General features: G+C 39.1%; 2 protein-coding genes across 3 annotated transcripts in view; one reads left to right on the top strand and one right to left on the bottom strand.

Annotated features, from left to right (window-relative positions):
* The window catches only part of fbxw12 (F-box and WD repeat domain containing 12), a 40,569-nt gene extending 28,146 nt beyond the window's left edge, over nt 1-12,423 (top strand). For both annotated transcript variants that reach the window (XM_057328160.1, XM_057328161.1), the window contains exons 5-10: nt 8,391-8,597; nt 8,745-8,906; nt 9,027-9,237; nt 9,394-9,572; nt 11,276-11,406; nt 11,487-12,423. In XM_057328160.1, coding sequence (XP_057184143.1) covers nt 8,391-8,597; nt 8,745-8,906; nt 9,027-9,237; nt 9,394-9,572; nt 11,276-11,406; nt 11,487-11,586 — 990 coding nt within the window. In that variant the 3' untranslated portion in view covers nt 11,587-12,423. The remainder of the gene's footprint in view (nt 1-8,390; nt 8,598-8,744; nt 8,907-9,026; nt 9,238-9,393; nt 9,573-11,275; nt 11,407-11,486) is intronic.
* Nucleotides 12,424-12,545: 122 nt separating this feature from the next.
* The window catches only part of ptpdc1b (protein tyrosine phosphatase domain containing 1b), a 58,109-nt gene continuing 51,056 nt past the window's right edge, over nt 12,546-19,598 (bottom strand). The window contains exons 6-7 of the mRNA XM_057328158.1: nt 14,882-15,891; nt 12,546-13,889 (exon numbers count right to left, since the gene is read on the bottom strand). Of these exons, the coding sequence (XP_057184141.1) occupies nt 13,701-13,889; nt 14,882-15,891 (1,199 nt within the window). The 3' untranslated portion in view covers nt 12,546-13,700. The remainder of the gene's footprint in view (nt 13,890-14,881; nt 15,892-19,598) is intronic.

Raw genomic sequence — 19,598 nt, 5'->3', positions numbered from 1 at the left:
TGAGGTAAGTTCTTACAGAGCCTGCCAGCTTCTTCAAACGTGGTAACTCGCAAGTTTCTACAACATCCTCGCTTTCAGTTATGAGCCGTCAAAGTTTGTCGCAATGTTAAGTCTATGGGAAATTAGGTGGTATTGAGAGTCCGGTTTTCGAAAACCAGAACCCGGATCAGTTAGAAAAGATATAGCAACTCAAGTCATACAAGACTGAAGGTTTGTGGAAAGTTTGGTGGATGTAGCTTGAAAGCTCTAGGAGGAGTAGCAGTCAGAGATATGGGGGATCAGAAGAATAATAATAACTAGAAAGTAAAGTTTGAGTACAAACTTTATGTTGGCTTGACAAAGCCTGTCCTGAAGAGTTTAAATAGTTTGAAAGGTTTTATTGTTAAACTTATCTTTAAACTTTGTTCTCATTGTTCTGATGCAGAGATATACTGTAGGTCTGGCTAAGCGGTTGCTATGGGCGTGGCTTTGCAGCTGGCAACTGATAATACTTTGAGCCACAAGTGAAGTGAACCAACCCCCATGTCTCTACAATGTTCTAAAGCAGAGATATTGGTCCTGCTAAATGGTTGCTAAGGTCATGTGTTTGGTTGCTATGGGTGTGGCTTTGGCACGTAGCTGGTAATTGATTATACTCCAAGCCATAAGTGAAACGAACCAAACCCCATTTCTCTACGATATCCTGATGCAGAGATATAGCTATTGCTAAACGGTTGCTAGGCTAGCCTGTTTGGTTGCTATGGGCGTGGCTTAGCATCTGCCAGTTGATGATACACTTAAGATATGAGTGAAACGAACCAAACCCTGTGTCTCTACGAAGTTTTGATGCAGGGATGTAGGTATTGCTAATCGGTTGCTAGGCTAACATGTTTGGTTGCTATGGGCGTGGCTTGGCATCTGCACTTGATAATACTCTAAGCTATGAGTGAAACGAACTAACCCCCGTGTCTCTATGATGTTCTGATGCAGAGATAAAGGTGTAGCTAAATGGTTGTTAGGCTAACCTGTTTGGTTGCTATGGGCGTGGCTTGGTATATGCCATTGATGATGCTCTAAGCTATGAGTGAAACGAATCAACTCCCATGTCTATACGATGTTCTTATGCAGAGATATAGGTTTTGCTAAACGATTGCTAGGCTAACCTGTTTGGTTGCTATGGGCGTGGCTTGGTATATCCCAATTGATGATGCTCTAAGCTATGAGTGAAACGAACCAACTCCCGTGTCTCTACGATGTTCTGATGAAGAGATATAGGTTTTGCTAAACCGTTGCTAGGCTAACCTGTTTGGTTGCTATGGGCGTGGCTTGGTATATGCCATTGATGATGCTCTAAGCTATGAGTGAAATGAATCAACTCCCATGTCTATACGATGTTCTTATGCAGAGATATAGGTTTTGCTAAACGATTGCTAGGCTAACCTGTTTGGTTGCTATGGGCGTGGCTTGGTATATCCCAATTGATGATGCTCTAAGCTATGAGTGAAACGAACCAACTCCCGTGTCTCTACGATGTTCTGATGAAGAGATATAGGTTTTGCTAAACCGTTGCTAGGCTAACCTGTTTGGTTGCTATGGGCGTGGCTTGGTATATGCCATTGATGATGCTCTAAGCTATGAGTGAAACGAATCAACTCCCATGTCTATACGATGTTCTGATGCAGAGATATAGGTTTTGCTAAACGATTGCTAGGCTAACCTGTTTGGTTGCTATGGGCGTGGCTTAGCATATGTCAGTTGATGATACTCTAAGCTATGAGTGAAACGAACCAACCCCCGTGTCTCTACGATGTTCTGATGCAGAGATATAGGTATTGCTAAATGGTTGCTAGGCTAACCTGTTTGGTTGCTATGGGCGTGGCTTAGCATATGTCAGTTGATGATACTCTAAGCTATGAGTGAAACGAACCAACCATGTCTCTACGATGTTCTGATGCAGAGATATAGGTATTGCTAAATGGTTGCTAGGCTAACCTGTTTGGTTGCTATGGGCGTGGCTTAGTAGAAACCAATTGATGATGCTTCAAGTCCCAAGTGAAACAAACCAACCACCATGTCTCTACGATTTTCTGATGTTGAGTTATAGGTCTTGTTAAATGGTTGCTAAGTTAACATGTTTTGTTGCTATGGGCGTGGCTTCGTAGCTTAATGAAGTTTCAGGGATACTGATTGGTTGCCTGAGCCAAATGAGCCCACCCCCTTGTCTCTACGACACTGTGTTGCAAAGATATCCATCTGGACTTTTTATAATGGGAGTGTATGGGAGCGGTTGTTAGGTTGCTGTAAATGGTTGCTATGGGCGTGGCTTCGTAGCTTAAGGAAGTTCCTGGGATACTGACTGGTTGCCTGAGTAAAATGAGCCCTCCCCCTTGTCTCTAAGTGGTTGTACTGCGAAGTTATTCAACATGGGACAGTTATGATGCCTTATATGGGCATGTTTCCTGTCCCATTATAAGTCAATGGGGAATTTTGGGGGGGCTCTTACGCCCCAGGGGTGCAACTTACACCCCATTGTGAGGTAAGTTCTTACAGAGCCTGCCAGCTTCTTCAAACGTGGTAACTCGCAAGTTTCTACGACATCCTCACTTTGAGTTGTGAGCCATCAAAGTTTGTCGCAATGTTAAGTCTATGGGAAATTAGGTGGTGTGAGAGTCCGGCTTTCGAAAATCAGAACCCGGAGCAGTTAGAAAAGATATAGCAACTCAAGTCAGACCAGACTGAAGGTTTGTGGAAAGTTTGGTGGATGTAGCTTGAAAGCTCTAGGAGGAGTAGCAGTCATAAATTTGGGGGATCAGAAGAATAATAATAAGCTTAGATACAAGATCAGTATGTTGGCTCTGTCAAGCCTTAACAAAATGGTTGTTAAGGTCATGTGTTTGGTTGCTATGAGCGTGGCCTGGTAGCTGGTAATTGATAATACTCCAAGCCATAAGTGAAACGAACCAAACCCCATTTCTCTAAGATGTTCTGATGCAGAGATATAGGTATTGCAAAACGGTTGCTAGGCTAGCCTGTTTGGTTGCTATGGGCGTGGCTTAGCATCTGCCAGTTGATGATACTCTAAGCTATGAGTGAATCGAACCAACCCCTGTGTCTCTATGATGTTCTGATGCAGAGATATAGGTATTGTTAAATGGTTGCTAGGCTAACCTGTTTGGTTGCTATGGGCGTGGCTTGGCATCTGTCAGTTGATGATACTCTAAGCTATGAGTGAAACGAACCAACCCCTGTGTCTCTACGATGTTCTGCTGCAGAGATATAGGTATTGCAAAACGGTTGCTACGCTAACCTGTTTTGTTGCTATGGGCGTGGCTTCGAAGCTTCATGATGATCCTGGGACACTGATTGATTGCCTGAGTAAAACGAGCCCACCCCCTTGTCTCTATGACACTGTGTTGCAAAGATATCCACCTGAACCTTTTATAATGGGAGTCTATGGGATCGGTTGCTAGGTTGCTGTAAATGGTTGCTATGGGTGTGGCTTAATAGCTTCAAGATGATCCTGTGACACTGATTGGTTGTGTGAGTCAAATGAGCCCACCCCCTTGTCTCTAAGTGGTTGTACTGCTAAGATATTCAACACGGGATGTTTTACGCCTTATATGGGCATCCTTCCTGTGATTGGGAAATTTTGGGAGGCTCTTACACCCCATTGTGAGTGATGTTCTTACAGAGCCTGATAGCCTCTTCAAATCATGTATTATTTTCATGTTTCCACGATATCCTCACTCGGAGCTACAACCCGTCAAAGTTGGCCGCAATGTTAAGTCAATGGGATTTTTCGGGTTTTTATTCACCCCCCATCGCACCCCCTCCACCTGATGGCTTCGAAAAGTCATCACACGCCATTCCTCAATGGGCCGCTCGATTTGATGTATTCATTCATGGGTCCAAAGCGAAAAAATAGCGCGTGAATATATAGGTATCTAGGTTTTTAATGGGAGTCTATGGGCGCCATTATAAGTATATGGAAATTTTGGGAGGCTCTCACACCCCAGGGGTGCAACTTACACCCCATTGTGAGTGATGTTCTTATAGAGCCTGTTAACCCCTTCAAATCGTGTATTATTTTCATGTTTCTACGATATCCTCGCTCGGAGCTACGATCCCTCAAAGTTGGGATCGAAGCTTTTAGTTAATGGGACGATCCCTCAGTGTTAAGTCAATGGGATTTTTCGGGTGGTTTTTCGCCCCCCTATCGCACCACCCCCACCCGATCGCTTATAAAAGTCATAGCACACCATTCCTGAATAGGCCCGTCGATTTATTCATTCATGGGTCAAAAGCTGCAGGACAAGTAGCGTGCCAAACTTTTGGCGGAACAAGAATAATTATGTATGTATGTTCGAATAACAATAGTTATGCTTTTTCAAAGCATCACTAATAATAATAATATGTTTAAGTAGAAGAACAGTATGTTGGCTCTGTCAAGCCAACATAATAATAATAACTAGATAGTACATTTTCTAAAGAAACTGTGAGTGATGCTTTCATGGCAAACCGCGGAACTCGGCACTAGGGTGATGACACTTTAAGTACTAATGAATCTAACCAACCCCCATGACTCTAAGATGTTCTGATACAGAGATATAGGTCTTGCTATACGGTTGCTAGGATAATGTGTTTGGTTGCTATGGGCGTGGCTTGGCATCTGCCAACTGATGATGCTTCAAGCCACAAGCGAAACAAACCAACTCCCATGTCTCTACGATGTTCCTATGCATAGATATAGGTTTTGCTAAACGGTTGCTAGGCTAACCTGTTTGGTTGCTATGGGCGTGGCTTAGCATGTGCTAATTGATGATGCTTTAAGCTATGAGTGAAACGAACCAACCCCCTTTGTAGAGAAAATTACAATCATCAGCAGTCAGTTCACTCTGCCGCCACCTGAACATGCACAAACTCCCGAAACCTACTTGCTCCCCTCTTTCTCTGTCCTGTCTGAAGCTGACGTTTCCAAAGTCATTGCATCTAACCACCCGACTACCTGCCCGCTAGATCCCGTTCCAACCCGTCTACTTCAGGCCATCTCTCCATTGGTTGTCCCCGCTCTGACCCACATTATCAACTCTTCTCTCACCACTGTGACATTTCCCTCGGCTTTTAAAAAGGCCCGTATAATGCCGCTACTGAAGAAACCCACCATTGATCCTGCACTGCTAGGAAACTACAGACCAGTATCTCTCCTCCCCTTCATTGCAAAAACCCTTGAGCGTGTGGTAGCTGACCGTCTCTCCTCATTTCTCACACAGAACAACCTCTTGGACAGCAACCAGTCTGGTTTCAAAAGCGGTCATTCCACAGAGACTGCACTGCTCTCAGTCATCGAAGCCCTGAGACTGGCAAGGGCAGCCTCTAAAATCATCTGTACTCATCCTCCTGGATCTATCTGCCACTTTCGACAACCATCACATTCTCCTGTCGACCCTCAAGACTATGGGTGTCTCTGGAGCGGTGCTACAGTAGTTCGAGTCTTACCTCTCGGATAGGTCATTCAGAGTATCCTGGAGAGGTGAGGTCTCTGAGTCCCAGCATCTCAGTACAGGGGTACCCCAGGGTTCAGTTCTTGGACCGCTGCTCTTCTCCATATACACAATGTCCCTGGCTTTGTCATTCGGAAACATGGCTTTTCCTATCACTGCTATGCGGATGACACACAGCTCCACCTGTCATTTCAGCCTAATGATCCAACGGTTTCTGAGTGCATCTCGACATGCCTCAATGACATGTCACTCTGGATGAAGGAGCATCACCTGCAGCTGAACCTTGCAAAAACTGAACTGCTCGTGATCCTGGCCGACCAGAAAACTCAGCATGACCTTTCCATCCAACAAAGTTCATCAACCATTACTCCTTCCAGAACAGCCAAAAACCTGGGAGTGGTAATTGATGATCAACTGAACTTCGCTGATCATGTTGCCAGCACCACACGGTCCTGTAGATTCATCCTCTACAATATTATGAGAATTAGAACTTTCCTGTCTGAGCATGCTATGCAGGTTCTTATCCAGGCTCTTGTCCTGTCCAGACTGGCTGGTCTTCCAGCTTGTACAACCAGACCTCTTCAGATGATCCAGAATGCAGCGGCAAGAGTGGTCTTCAAAGAGCCGAAGAGAGAGCATGTCACTCCTCTCTTCGTTAGGTTACATTGGCTCCCTATAGTCGCTCGAATCAAATTCAAGTCTCTGCTCCTGGCCTACAAGACCACCACTGATTTGGCACCCCCTTATCTTCACTCGCTAATGCAGACTTATATGTACCCACCAGATCCCTATGCTCTGCAAACGAACGATTTCTTGTGGTGCCATCCCAAAAAGATAAAAAATCTCTCTCACGTATGTTCTCTGGATCGGTTCCACATTTATGGAATGATCTGCCCGCTGCTACAAGATCAGTAGATTCTGTAGCCATCTTTAAGAATTGTCTGACACATCTCTTCCGTCAACACCTGACCGGTCAGTTCTGACTTCTATCTCTTTTCTACTCTTTCAAAAAAAAATCTTTGCTCTGTATGCTGTGGTAGGCTATATGAGACCAGTTTGTTTTTATTGCAATTTTGTTGTCCTTATGTTGTTCCAATTGCTTCCATTGTTTTCCCTCATCTGTAAGTCACTTTGGATAAAAGCGTCTGCTAAATAACTAAATGTAAATGTAAAATTAGACAGACAACTTTTTTTTCTTTAACTTACATATTCTGTTAACATATTTAATGATAAATGTGTTTTTGAAACTATACGGATTAAAATGTCACATTTGCTATTAACGTTGTATAGTGTCCGCTTGAGGTTATTGTCTTGTTAAATGTGTTTTTTTCTGTTTTTGCAGGCGTTATTTTTAAGTCATATTTATGTCAGGTTTAAATAATTTAAATGAACCCTTTTTTATTTCATCTAGTGCTGCTTAGAATTGTATTCTTGGAGGACTGCATGGTTTAGTATTAACTTACTACTTGTTAATAACATGTGTACACACTGATGATTAATTCACTATTAACTAGCCATTTACTGACATTAGCTCATGACCTGTTAATGCATCTTTATGTCATGACTTTACTTGAAGGGGCCTGTGATGATTAATTCACTATTAACTAGCTGTTTACTGACATTAGCTCATCACCTGTTAATGCATCTTTATGTCATGTCTTTACCCATGTTGATTGTGATAATAAACTTATCATCTAGTGCATTTAAAGAAGTAAATGAAGAAGTAAAGAAGAATTCATTGTTCTTTATTTAAGGGTCAATTTGGTAAGTTTTACTTCCAGGTGTTAATTAATACATTAACTAACAAACATGTACTAACATGTAGTTAACCTGGGCAGTATTAACACATGAATCCTCATGACTCCAGTATTAGCTAAGGTTAGCCCTTTATTAATTATTGATTACTTAATTTCTTCATTCATCATTAGTTCATGTGAAAGTAAGTATTAATTCAGATATTAGTACATGATTATTCATGGACCCTTATTGTAAAGTGTTACCGCTAAATTACAGTCAAGATGTTTATGCATATTCCCCGCATACAGTATTTTCATTATTTTTAAAAAAGTGAAATGTGACCTACAGTACATAATTGTTCCTGTGTCAAAAATGGTTTGTGATGGTGGCTGACAAACACACACACAGTCAAAAGTACCCTACTCTTGAACTGCGAGCCCAATACTGACAATAAATCCAAAATAAGTGCAATGAAACTTTTATTTGTCATTTTATTCAGTTGTTATTATTAATTTTTTTACAACCACTTCCAAATTATATTTTGGCTATGAAATTATTTGTCACAGACATTAGCATGTGCAGAGAGGCGATCTTTGCAGTGTTTTAACAGCAATAATTAACATGGAAAACACTTTGTTAAAAATGTGGTTTATGTGAGCTGCATGTGCGGAACCTTTGCCAAGAAAAGAAAAGGCAACATGTTTTTGAGCACAATTGACACCCACCGGTAATGCAGATAAGAATATTCTACGAATGCGCCACGTGAAACATGAATTTGGTCTTCCGACCTTTTTTCATCGTGTCAGTTGATTTTGATTAATATGTGCGAGGGAGAGATACAGGTCAGAGACTGGCATGTTCAATTTCATTTGGCATTCCACAAAAGCACATGAAAACACACAGAGCAGTCTGTTCCTGCTGTACTTTTTTCGTCATGTGCCTATAATCAGGCTGTGGAACACAGAATGAAGTCAAACACATCTTAGTTGAGAGGCAGAGAGTGCGCTCACTCTCACACTCTGCTCACTCTTTTCTGCAGTCATCACAAGCGCAGCAGTCATCTACAATCACAGTCAATGATGAAATAAAGCTTGTGCGGTTTAAAACTTGATTTTGGCGGCCCCCAAAACCCAGTTTTTGACTTTGGAAAGTAAGGTGATGTTCTTTTTTCAGGGTGTAAATTTATGGTCAAGTCCTGTTCAAAGCCCCCTGCAAAACATCATAGTTGATCCTGTTCAGTCTGTCATTGTCACATCGGACAGCACAGGAACAATCAAAACATGGAAGGGTTCAACTGGAGAGGAGGTGGCCTCATTTGAATCGGGACTCTCCACAATCACACTACTGCTGTTTAATGACAAAAGCAGCTCTTTCCTCATGGTATGATCAATATTTGTTACATTTGTAACTACACAATAAAGACGTACAGACATCAATTCTACTTTTGCCATTTATCATGATAGCATTGGTGGTCTAGGTTACCTGAATTTACATTTGAGTGTAAAATGAAAAATTTCTGCCCTTTAGGTGGGCAGTATTCAAGGTCTACTTGTCTTGACTTGTCCTGCACTGTCAGAAGTTTCGAGGCACGCAATCTTCGACTCATTTTGGGCAAACCTACTTCTTTCATCCCCAGATAAAAAATGGATACTTGCTACCTCCAAAGAAAATAATGACCTGAGCCCAAAGGTAAGTTCAGTCAAAGTTGACTAATTCCACTTGATAAATCTAAAGTTGATGAATAGAATACAGTCACAGAAAGGTATTCAAATTTGTACTTGACTGAATAACAAGTATGTGTCTTGGGAGGTTTTCTATAGTGAAACTCTGCGCAACCCTGTTGAAAATGAGGAAAGTCTATGTCAGAGTCTGCCAGTCACTGGCTGCTGTGCTGCTGTATTCCTCCCGTCCCAAAATGCGCGAGTCGCAGTGATCCATACAGACGGACTCTTCAACAACAAAACAATCTCAGTCTTTGACCTGACTATAAAGGAAACTAAATATATGAAGAAGCCAGAAGGTTGGACTTGAAAATGAAGGCCATTGTTTTTCTTGTTATTATACTTCAAGTAATGTTGCGTTATATTTTTGTTTGCGATGTTCACAAGTTGACATGCCTACACAACACATGACATTTTAACTAATAATACCTGATATGTAATCTCTTCTGTTTCAGCTCAACAGGTTGCATCTTTTCAGTTACAACTGTGTCATCGCTCAGACCTCATTCTTGAGGCAAGAGGGAGCAACATTCTTCTGGTTGTAGATGGAAACTATCTGAAGGTTTACACACTTAAAGGGGAACTTGTTGCTAATTTTGAGGACCACATACAGCCAATCACTGCTCTTTGTGTGGTAAGTTGAGGGTTAACCATTCATCTCATTCTCATCTCAGGTGTCTTGTGTTCAGACTCAAAACAACGATGGAAACAAAGTTCCGGAACTATTAAAGAGGGCTGTTGTTCCCAAACACATTTTTTTTTCAGGACATTTACCATTATGCATTCTCACTGGCATTAGGATCTCTTAAGTGACGTAAGCCGGACAACAATACAGTATTTAAAAACCATTAAGAAACTCAAGCAATCGTAGTTGTGTTTTTATTGTCTGTGGAGGGTTTAGTGATAACTGTGATGTAGACATATACACTACTATATAAAAGTCTTAGGCACGTCCGTATTTTCACCTCAATAAATGCTTTTAAGTGAGTTATGTACATCATTTTCAGTAGTGTGTCAGTAGGAAATATCAGTTTACATTAGAGGTCTTAAAGGATTTGGACGGTGACAGGTGCTCTTTCATATATCTGAAGATCTGAAACTGTTAGCTTTGTGCAATTTCACAATCATTTGCGATTTACAGACTTCATATTTGATAGAGACGTTTTCTCTGCGTACGTTCGTTCTATGAATCACACATACGCACTTTGAGAAATGACCGTAAATCAAATTTAGGGCGGTTTCTACGCAAGATTCTATAAATGAAGCCCCTGCTGTCACCAGACTGCCCAGACTGCTGGCCATACGGACATAAAAATTTCACTAACCAACCCTCTTTCCTGAGACCTTGGCATTAGTGTATTCTGTTAGTTTATGTGCATCTTAGTTGTCTTTGATATTACATCATATGTGTATCATATGTGTAACAGATAATTCTTCAATTATTTGTTTAGATGTAAGGTATTCACCTTATTGCATTACAGAGAACATTCTGCTATACACCTATCTTAGTCACTTGCATTGTCTATCTTTAGCACTTTACTTTCCAACCTTACTATCCTTTAGCATTTTAGTTCCATTTAGTAGTTGTCCATTTTCTTGTATATCTTTTGTTAATAAATTCTATTGTATTAGATCTGTGCCTGTCTTGTGTTGATAATACAGTAAGAGACTACAAGTAAGACGAATCTTATGAAAATCTTTTAGATAAACCAGGTGATTTACTTACTCCAATTTACATCATTTTTCTTATTGTATGATCTTTTTGCATCATTTTTACTGTTAAGGTGAAATTCCTTAGCTGGTGCCCCGAAAAGGAGGCAGGGGTCACCCCCCACCCCCCAGAGGTGACGTGTGACCAAAACTAACATCACCTTTAGTGTCTTGTGTGCGGTATCCTACACCATTGGTGTTCCATTTGAAGATCACTTCACTGACACACTATCGCAAATTATGTAAAACTTTATTATGGTGAAAAAAACTGCTGCGCCTAAGACTTTTGCAAAGTACTGTAAATTGCGATCAAAAGAGCAGAAGGAGTACTAAGAGACGAAATCTACTACGACAGTTAAAAGTACTACATATCACAGAGATGGAGAAAAAACGCAAAGACAACAGGTAGATGCAGCTAACATTAGGATCCTGCATGTAGCAACAGTTTAAAACACTGTTCTGTGATAGACATTCAGCCAGCGATCACTCTTGCTGGTAGTTCCTTTTTTACACTATCTGGTTGTGCTTAATTCTTTAAAGGCATGGAGAAAACAAGCAAGCTGTGCTCTGCACTGCACATTCTCAATAAAATGTTCACTATCACTGTAAATTCTGCTGGACTTGCAGGACAGTTTTAGGGTGGTGACAGCATCTCGTGACCTGTCTCTCCGGGTACTCACCTGGAGAAATGATAAACAACATGGGCTTTCCCTTGAGAGCCAGTATCACTTACTTGGAGGCTCCCACACAAGGTCCAGGTAACAGCATTGTCACCCATTCTGTAAAATGAATCATGTTTTGACCACTGTTTTGTAAACTGTTTTTTTATTTTTCACAGAGGGTTCACAAATGTTTCCTGTGATTTTTCAAGTATAGTGGCCTCTGTGGATTCAGTGGATGGAAAGGACGTTCTGAAGGCATATACATTTGATTTTTGACCATGTAAGAGAGTGCTTTTCAGTTAATGGACGGAAGTTAAAGGAAATATTTTTACAGTAGCAGTACTAACAATCAAAATTGTGCCTATAAAAAATACTATAATTGTTTGCAATATTAAAATAATTATTTGTGGCAATAAAAATGTAACTGTTAGGTAAAAGGCTCTGATAATGTCAGAAAGGATACAAAACATGTACAATGAGATGTGTGAAAAAAAATCACAATGGTGTTTCAGGTACAAATTATAATGTCTTTCTATTCTTTGTATTTATCTTATTTTCCATTTACTTGTATGCCTAAAAGGAATTGTTCACCATAAGAAAACTGCCATCATTTATCACCATTTATCACCATACTGTTGTTCCAAAAGATTTTTCTGATTTTGTACAGTTTCGAAACAATAACCAGATGAAACCAGTTATTTGTAATTGATAGAATAATTTGGATTGATAGAACCCTCAGGGTGAAGAAATAATTACTGGTTTGGTAAATTATTTGTTATCCAAACAGAACTTACAACGTAAGACGTTTTACTGTATATTTTATTTTCCAACAAAGGAACAATACTGTATATTATTCTCTTTCTGGATTTATCATCTAAACGGAGAACCTGAGTAAAAACCGGTGCTTTTAAAATGAATTTGTAGATAGGACCTTAGTTATCGATTGTGTGACACCTCAATTTACTCTTTGAGGCAGTTGACTTCATATGACAAAGAACAAGCCTCAAGACATTTTTCTGGATAATATTTCCACCAGCTGGGTGTTGCATCTGAAAATAATTTTGTTTGTAAATAAAAAGAATTAATAAATAAAGTTGTATAAATTGAAGCACACTTACAGTAGACTAAGATACAGTACCTTTGTGAGAGCTTTGGTTGCACGATCTAGAAAGGCATTCTCGACTTCCTCGGGTATTGTGAGTAAACGGGCAAAACAATCCAGAATACACATCAGTGTTTCTCTTGAAGCCTGACAGCAATAAAGCAAATAAATGCATGTCGTGTTTATTGAATTGGTCTTAAAGGAATAGTTCACCCAAAAATAAATGTTTAATCCATAATTTACTCATCCTCATGCCGTTCTAGGTGTATGACTTTCTTCGGCTGAACGGCATTTATAAATGTTCTAATATTGTCTTACAGTCCCCACCATCTGCTTGTGTGCATCCAAAGTCAAAAAACGCTGCCATTTTCTCAAAATATGCATTTAATATCACCTTATTTCTCAAAGATCCCTAAATGATTCGATTGAAGCAGTTCGAAGTTTCAGTTTATCTAAACACCTCCCTTCCCCGAGCCCACTGTGCTCCAATTGGTCAGTCTGTTGCGATTGATCTTTCCGTAATGAAACATTACGGCTTATAAACAAAATCTATCCACATCCTTTATCATCAATCCAAGTAATAAAATCATCCATAGACACTGCATTAATTGACACATTTTTAGACAATAGTGGACTCGCATTATGATTATCAGAACTATTTCAGTAAAACAGTAATAGCTGTGTAGGCTACACCACATAACACAAAAAAATGAGTAATTTTAAACATTCCATGGAGGGATATACACATCTTATTAATCACACTTACAGGTTGTGATTCAGAGATGTTTATTGGTCTAAATAAAGTTGTGCTGACCCATCTTTCATGGACATGCATTAAACAAATACCACATTGAACTCGCCAAGGTCGGAGAAGCAGTTGTCAGTAAAATGACGGATAAAAAACAAAAGGTTTGAATTATACTGCTGTGCAATCGTGGGGAAAAGACTTTTTATCCTTTGGTTCTTATCATCATCCTTTGGAAGTAAGAATAACTAGATGCTTCATTTTGCAGCACAGGATGTAAACACGACCTGATGTAAACCTGCCAGATTATGCAGGGTTAGGATTAGGTGTGGGGAGGGGTTAGAATTAGCCAATCGGACTGCGTGTTATTGAAGGAGGTGCATAATTAGGTCATCTCGGCAATAAATAGCATTTCTTGGCACGACACCGGAAGTGTTTGTGGGTAGGTAAGAGTGTTGTAGATAGTTTAGGAAAATCAAAGTCACTCGTACTTTAAAATAAATTATGGATTAAAATTTATTTTAATATGGGAAAAGGTGGCCTTCATCTTACCCTATCTAAGCTATTGAGGACAGTTTCTGGGTCTTTAATACTCTCATCTACGAAGACATCATGAGCTGAGATGATTGGCTCTTTGAGCTGCTCTAGCCAGGACCACATAATCCCAGATAGAATAAATGGGTCTTTTTCCAAACACAGCCGCTCCCATGCACCCTGGTAATTAAGATCTGTCTGCAGAAAGGAACACACACATTTATATTGACTCTGCATCTAAATTGCCGTAATAATTATAATAATAATACTAATATTGTTGTAGCTTAGTTGTTTGATGAACATTTCCTGAATGATATGAAATGTCAACAACTCAAAATAACGTAGCTCTGCCAGATTGGACCATAACTCATACAGAGATACCTGTCGGCAGTGCAGGGTCAGTGAGAATGGATCAGAAGAGTAGGTGAACAAGAACATTATTTGTTCTCCCAAAGCTCTTTATCTCCTATATAGTGCACTGGGTATAAGCCATTTTTAACCCAAGGATGCATACTAGACAGGTTGCATCCTTCCCAGACCAGTCCTTCTAAGACTTTGAGGCCAGAAGCCTTAGCGTTTAATGCTAGAATGAGATGATCTAGTAGTGCGCATGGCAACGCTATAATGGTTCCTCCCTGTGTGGCATGAAAACTTGAAAACAATGCAATGTACATGTGTGTGGTCTCCCAGTGCTTTATAACATAGGCATTTAGCATTATGCAATTAAAACAAAATAAAAAATGCCTTCATATCTTAAATAGTTTTGTCTTTAATTTCATAACAAAATCAGTACAGACTTTTCTAGCAATGTTTTCTTTAATGTGTACAAAGGATTGTGGGTGATGCGAAGGATACACTTCATGCATACTTCAAAAAAGGCAGAATAAAGGACATGAAACGAAGGCTGCCTTCCAAGGATGTTTCAAATTGAGAAGGCCTTTAACAGCACTTGATGAGCACCTTCCTAGGTTGCATCCTTACATTTGAGAAGCACGAAAGGACTCTTTAAGGGATAGTTAACCCAAAAATGTAAAATCTTTGATTATTGACTTACCCTTGCAAACCTCTATTACCCAATTTTTTTTGTATACAATGAGAGTGGATTGTGACCACCTACTTAAGACACATCTGCTTCTCACCCCCTCCCTTTAGTAGGCTACCTTTTTTTAGACTCTCATCAATGCACTTACCTGCCAAGCAGTCACCTTCTGAATTTGTTCCTTTTCTCCATCATGCTCAAGGTCCACCGCAAGGGAATGAGCCACCAGAAGATGTCGTGAGTCCAGAGACAACTCGGACTGGACGGTAATGAAAGGCACCTCTGCTTGTTTTGTCCCATCATGGTTGGGGTCTTTCCTCCAGAACGACAGTATTTTGTTGATGGTTGTAATGTTTTTCTGATCTGATACACGTAGAGAGTGGCTTCGCTGCAGAACAGACTGTCTCTTCCTTTTGAGCAATGTAGATCCCTCCTTCTGGTCCATTAGTGTTTTCAAGTCCCATATATTGCTAGTTGAACTGTAGCCTGGGCTGTCCTTACATGTCTCCAGAGAAATGGAGAAACTACTGAAAGCTGCCAACTGATTGCTGATGTTACATGAGTGAATGCTGGCTAAAACACTGAGAGGATTATCCGACAGATTTAAAGATGCAGCTAACCTACGTAGGTCAGACTCGCTGTAGCTAAGGCTCTTACGGACATAGTGAAGTGGTTGCGAGTTGTCTGCATTGACTCTGGGTAGACCAGGAAGACGGGGCCTGATCATAGTGATGCCATTTTCCAATATCTGTCTGTTAAATGGATATACTGCAGTTTCATTACAATGTTTCTCAACCAGAGGTATCACATCAGGAACCTCAACGATATCCTCCTCAATAACTTGACGATTCTCTGCAATGTCTAGTAGAAGTTTGCAGATGAGGGGGATGAGCTTTGGCACAAATCTTAATCGCTGAGCCTCATATCCATGCAACAGGTGTTTCTGGCGGATCAAATATTGTGAAAGTGTAACAGGGGGAGCTCTCGGCTCAGCATTAGCAAACACATTTCTCAGCGGATCGAGCAACTGAGCGAATTGCCTGACACACTGTAGCTGTCTTCTAGTCTGGATTGAGTTTGGTCGTTTTGCTCGGACCAATAAAATTGCTTGATCTGCTGTCATCCGTGTGGTAAACAGCAAGAAACAGGCCAGCAACACACCTACAACAAGTGTAAAATAATAGTGTAAATAATTTAAATGGTGAGCCTTGCAAAACTTTGCAACCATAGGATATAAATCATGGGAGATTTCCCTCCATTTTTACACTAATTAATGAATTTAATTGAATCTGCGCTGTCAATTAGCAATTTAACATGAACACCGAAATTTTCACTTGAATTATTGAAAAAAGAACAAAATCTGTTTTCACCAAAACAAACAGTATGCATAGGGAGTCTGACAGGAGACAGGTTTACTGGGGATAAGACACTTTTACTATATTAATCATACATATGGGTAATTCTAATTGGGGTACATTTTGTCTCCAAGAAAAACCTTCTGTTATTTTTCAAAAACAAAAACTTTATTAAATCAGTTTTGAATAATAACAAATTATATTAAGATATCACTAAAATTAATGTTTTTAAGAATTGCAGATTCAACTTGAATTTATCATGAAATAATTAAGGGTATTTTCATCTTTTTATGTGTTTACTCTATTAAGTTATATAAAACCTTGTGACGACATTAGCAAATGGCCGTTTTAGCAAATATTTCTTTAGACGTAACGTGTACAGACGATATAACGCGTGGACGCGATTAAGTTATATAAAACCTTGTGACGACATTAGCAAATGGCCGTTTTTGCAAATATTTCTTTAGACGTAACGTGTACAGACGATATAACGCGTGGATGCGTTATTGCACCTAAAGATGTAATTTCGTGTAGACGCGTAAACCCAAGACTTCCTTTGTCAAAATAAAAGTCACACCTTACCATTTTTATTTTAGCAAGACTTTCCTTGTGTACTCTTCATGATTATTTATATTAAGGATTTGCTCTTAATGCCCGTTTTAATTATACTACGTTGCGTTATAACATGATGATAGTTTTTAATACATTTTGATATTCAGAAAAGCTGTTAAAATATAGGATATATGACTCTTATTATAATGAATTTGAAAATCAGGAAGACACAATAGGCACATACAGTTAAGAAATTAAAAAAAGAAAACATTGTAAATTTGGTCTAAATAATTTTATTCTCTTCGTGAATTAGGACTTTGTGAATGCTGGTATGTTCTATTTTTATGCACTGAATTAGCTTTATGTATCAGATTCCATTAAAGAGAAGACTCAAGAGATAGAGACGGGCAAAGAACCAAAACAAAATGTATTAGTTTGCTACAACAGAACAGGCACTGAATGAAAATATATATCAGAGTTAGGCTCTGCACAGCCAAATCAAACACAGCAGAACAATCAACCTAGGAACAGAGGTGGACGAAGTACACAACTTCCTTACTTGAGTGAAAGTACAGATACTACTGGTCAAATATTACTCCACTACAAGTAAAAGTTGTAAAGACAGATTCTTACTTAAGTAAAAGTACAGAAGTACGTGCTTTTAAAAGTACTCAAGTATTAAAAGTAAATTTCCTTTATGTCAGTTGTGCATTGTTTTATTGTCGTATACCTTATGCCTCTGAAGCAACCTACTGAACACACTGAGTAGCTCACAGTATCAGTGGTATTAAAGGAGCAGTTCACTTCAAAATTTGCCCCCTTGACTTTCCATAGTCATTTTTATTCCTACTATGGAAAGTCAATGGAGGCAAATTTTGCAGTGAGCAACTCCTTTAAGAGTTTTATGTGTTTAGCGCATATATGTTTAGTTTAGATATAATCCTGTATGATCATTTAGCCTAAATATCCTCATTAGCCCCCTAGTCCTATATGTATTTATGAGCAGTGTTCTTTTATTTTGTATATTCCCTTTACCAGTTTTAGCAGCAATTTACCAGTAAGTAGTAAGGTTCTTGTAAATAGTAAAGTGTAGAAGCCATGTGTTTGTTGGATTTATTACCATTTGTATTACCGTAATTTAACTACAAACATAAACTATAGCTAGTATAATGAAACTATGGTATTTTTAGTTGCTGTGGTTTTACTAAAGATTATTAATTGGAGTATGGTTCCTATATATAGAAAATGGTAAATTTGTGGATACTGTGGTTTTACTGCAAATACCATCCCTGCTGAAAAAAAAAAATGAATTTTTGAATTAGAATGAGATTTTTAAATTAAATTCCTCTTTGTAGTGTGTTTTGGGTTTTATTCCAATAGGATTTACCATCCCACCAATAGAATCCATCACATACAAGTAGACAACAAGTATCCATAGTACAATTCCCATTATAACCATTAAATCCATTACATTTTATGTTGTATTTTGGGCAGGGTTCTATTGTTTTTATTTCAACAGGAATACTTCAACTATAGTTACTTCAGTAAAAACATCATTCATTCTCCAAATCGCTTTAAATGATATAGCAGCAGATCAGAAGTTAACACGCACGCGTAGCTCAAGGTGTATGTGATGCTTATTTACCGTTTAGCCGTTATGCCGATCATTTTCATGACAATGTTTCTACGATCTTTGACTGATCGTAACCCACAGATGATTACACCACACTTTAACATGTGCCTTTTTCGTCTTTTATTGTTCTATTTGCCTTTTTAGAGCGCTATCAATGGTGTAGCAGCGCGTACGTTTACATTAGTTTAGCGGGGAAGATCCCAGAGTTGCCAGATTTGCGTAAAAAAAATCTGCCAAATGGCCATTCAAAGCTTGCCGGAAAAACGCGAGCTTAGAAAAACTGAAATACTTGGCAACAGTAAAAGGTCCTGGAAGATCGCAAGCCAGATCAATTGCGCACACAGGAAAACCCGCTGCATAGAAACCATTTTCTACTTTTGGACCTTTTTATAAATGTAGTGGAGTAAAAAGTATGATATTTGTCTCTCAAATGTAGTGAAGTTAAAGTAGAAGTACTCAGAAAAAATAATACTCAAGTAAAGTACAGATACTCAAAAAGTGTACTTAAGTACAGTACTCAGGCAAATTTACTTCGTTACTGTCCACCACTGCCTAGGAAGCTATGATTAGAGAAAGGCTGAAACATCTACAAATACACAGAGTAACCACACAGACCATTTAAAGAAACTACTACAGTCACAAGAGCAAATCAGGAGAAGAGCACAATACCAGTAATAACAGAATGATTGGGAACAGATGTGATCTCCATGTGCAGCACATGGAGCACCAATTATTTAACTCATATGCAACCACATTATCTGCTTTACAAACTGGAAAGTGCTTCACAAAATTGTGAACACACTTCTTTTTAAGTTATCTACATTAGACAAAATTCATAGCACTTGGGTTTTATTGGGAAATACTGCCATATACAAGTCTACACTCATTTACCAACACTAAGGGCCCATGTGTGAAAACACTTTTAACTAATTTGTTTAGTACAATACCACAGCTTCAGCACTATAAATCTCCTTCAGGAAGACATTCTTTGTTTGTACAACAAGCACATAAGGTAAATAATTGAATATAGCCTATGAATAAGCAGTTGCATTACAAACATCTACTGCTTAATGCTCAGGTGGCACGATCACCATATGAAATACAGTACTATGAAAACCGGAATATCCTGTCCCATATAACATTCAAAAAACTACTTACAACCTATCTCTTCTGTGAATACTTGACAGGCAAATGAAGAAAAAAAAACTAACCCTCTTTCTCTCAACAGGTATTGTTCTGGCTTTTATGGAAACTAGTAACTTGGTATTAGCACCTATTGTATTATTGCCCCTGTATGACATTTCGCTTTATTGCTCCCTGAACTCTCT

Source organism: Triplophysa rosa, unplaced genomic scaffold, assembly GCF_024868665.1.
Source record: "Triplophysa rosa unplaced genomic scaffold, Trosa_1v2 scaffold388, whole genome shotgun sequence".
NCBI lineage: Eukaryota > Metazoa > Chordata > Actinopteri > Cypriniformes > Nemacheilidae > Triplophysa > Triplophysa rosa.
The sequence above is the reverse complement of the archived record's forward strand: the minus strand, read 5'-3'. Positions and strand labels throughout refer to the sequence as shown.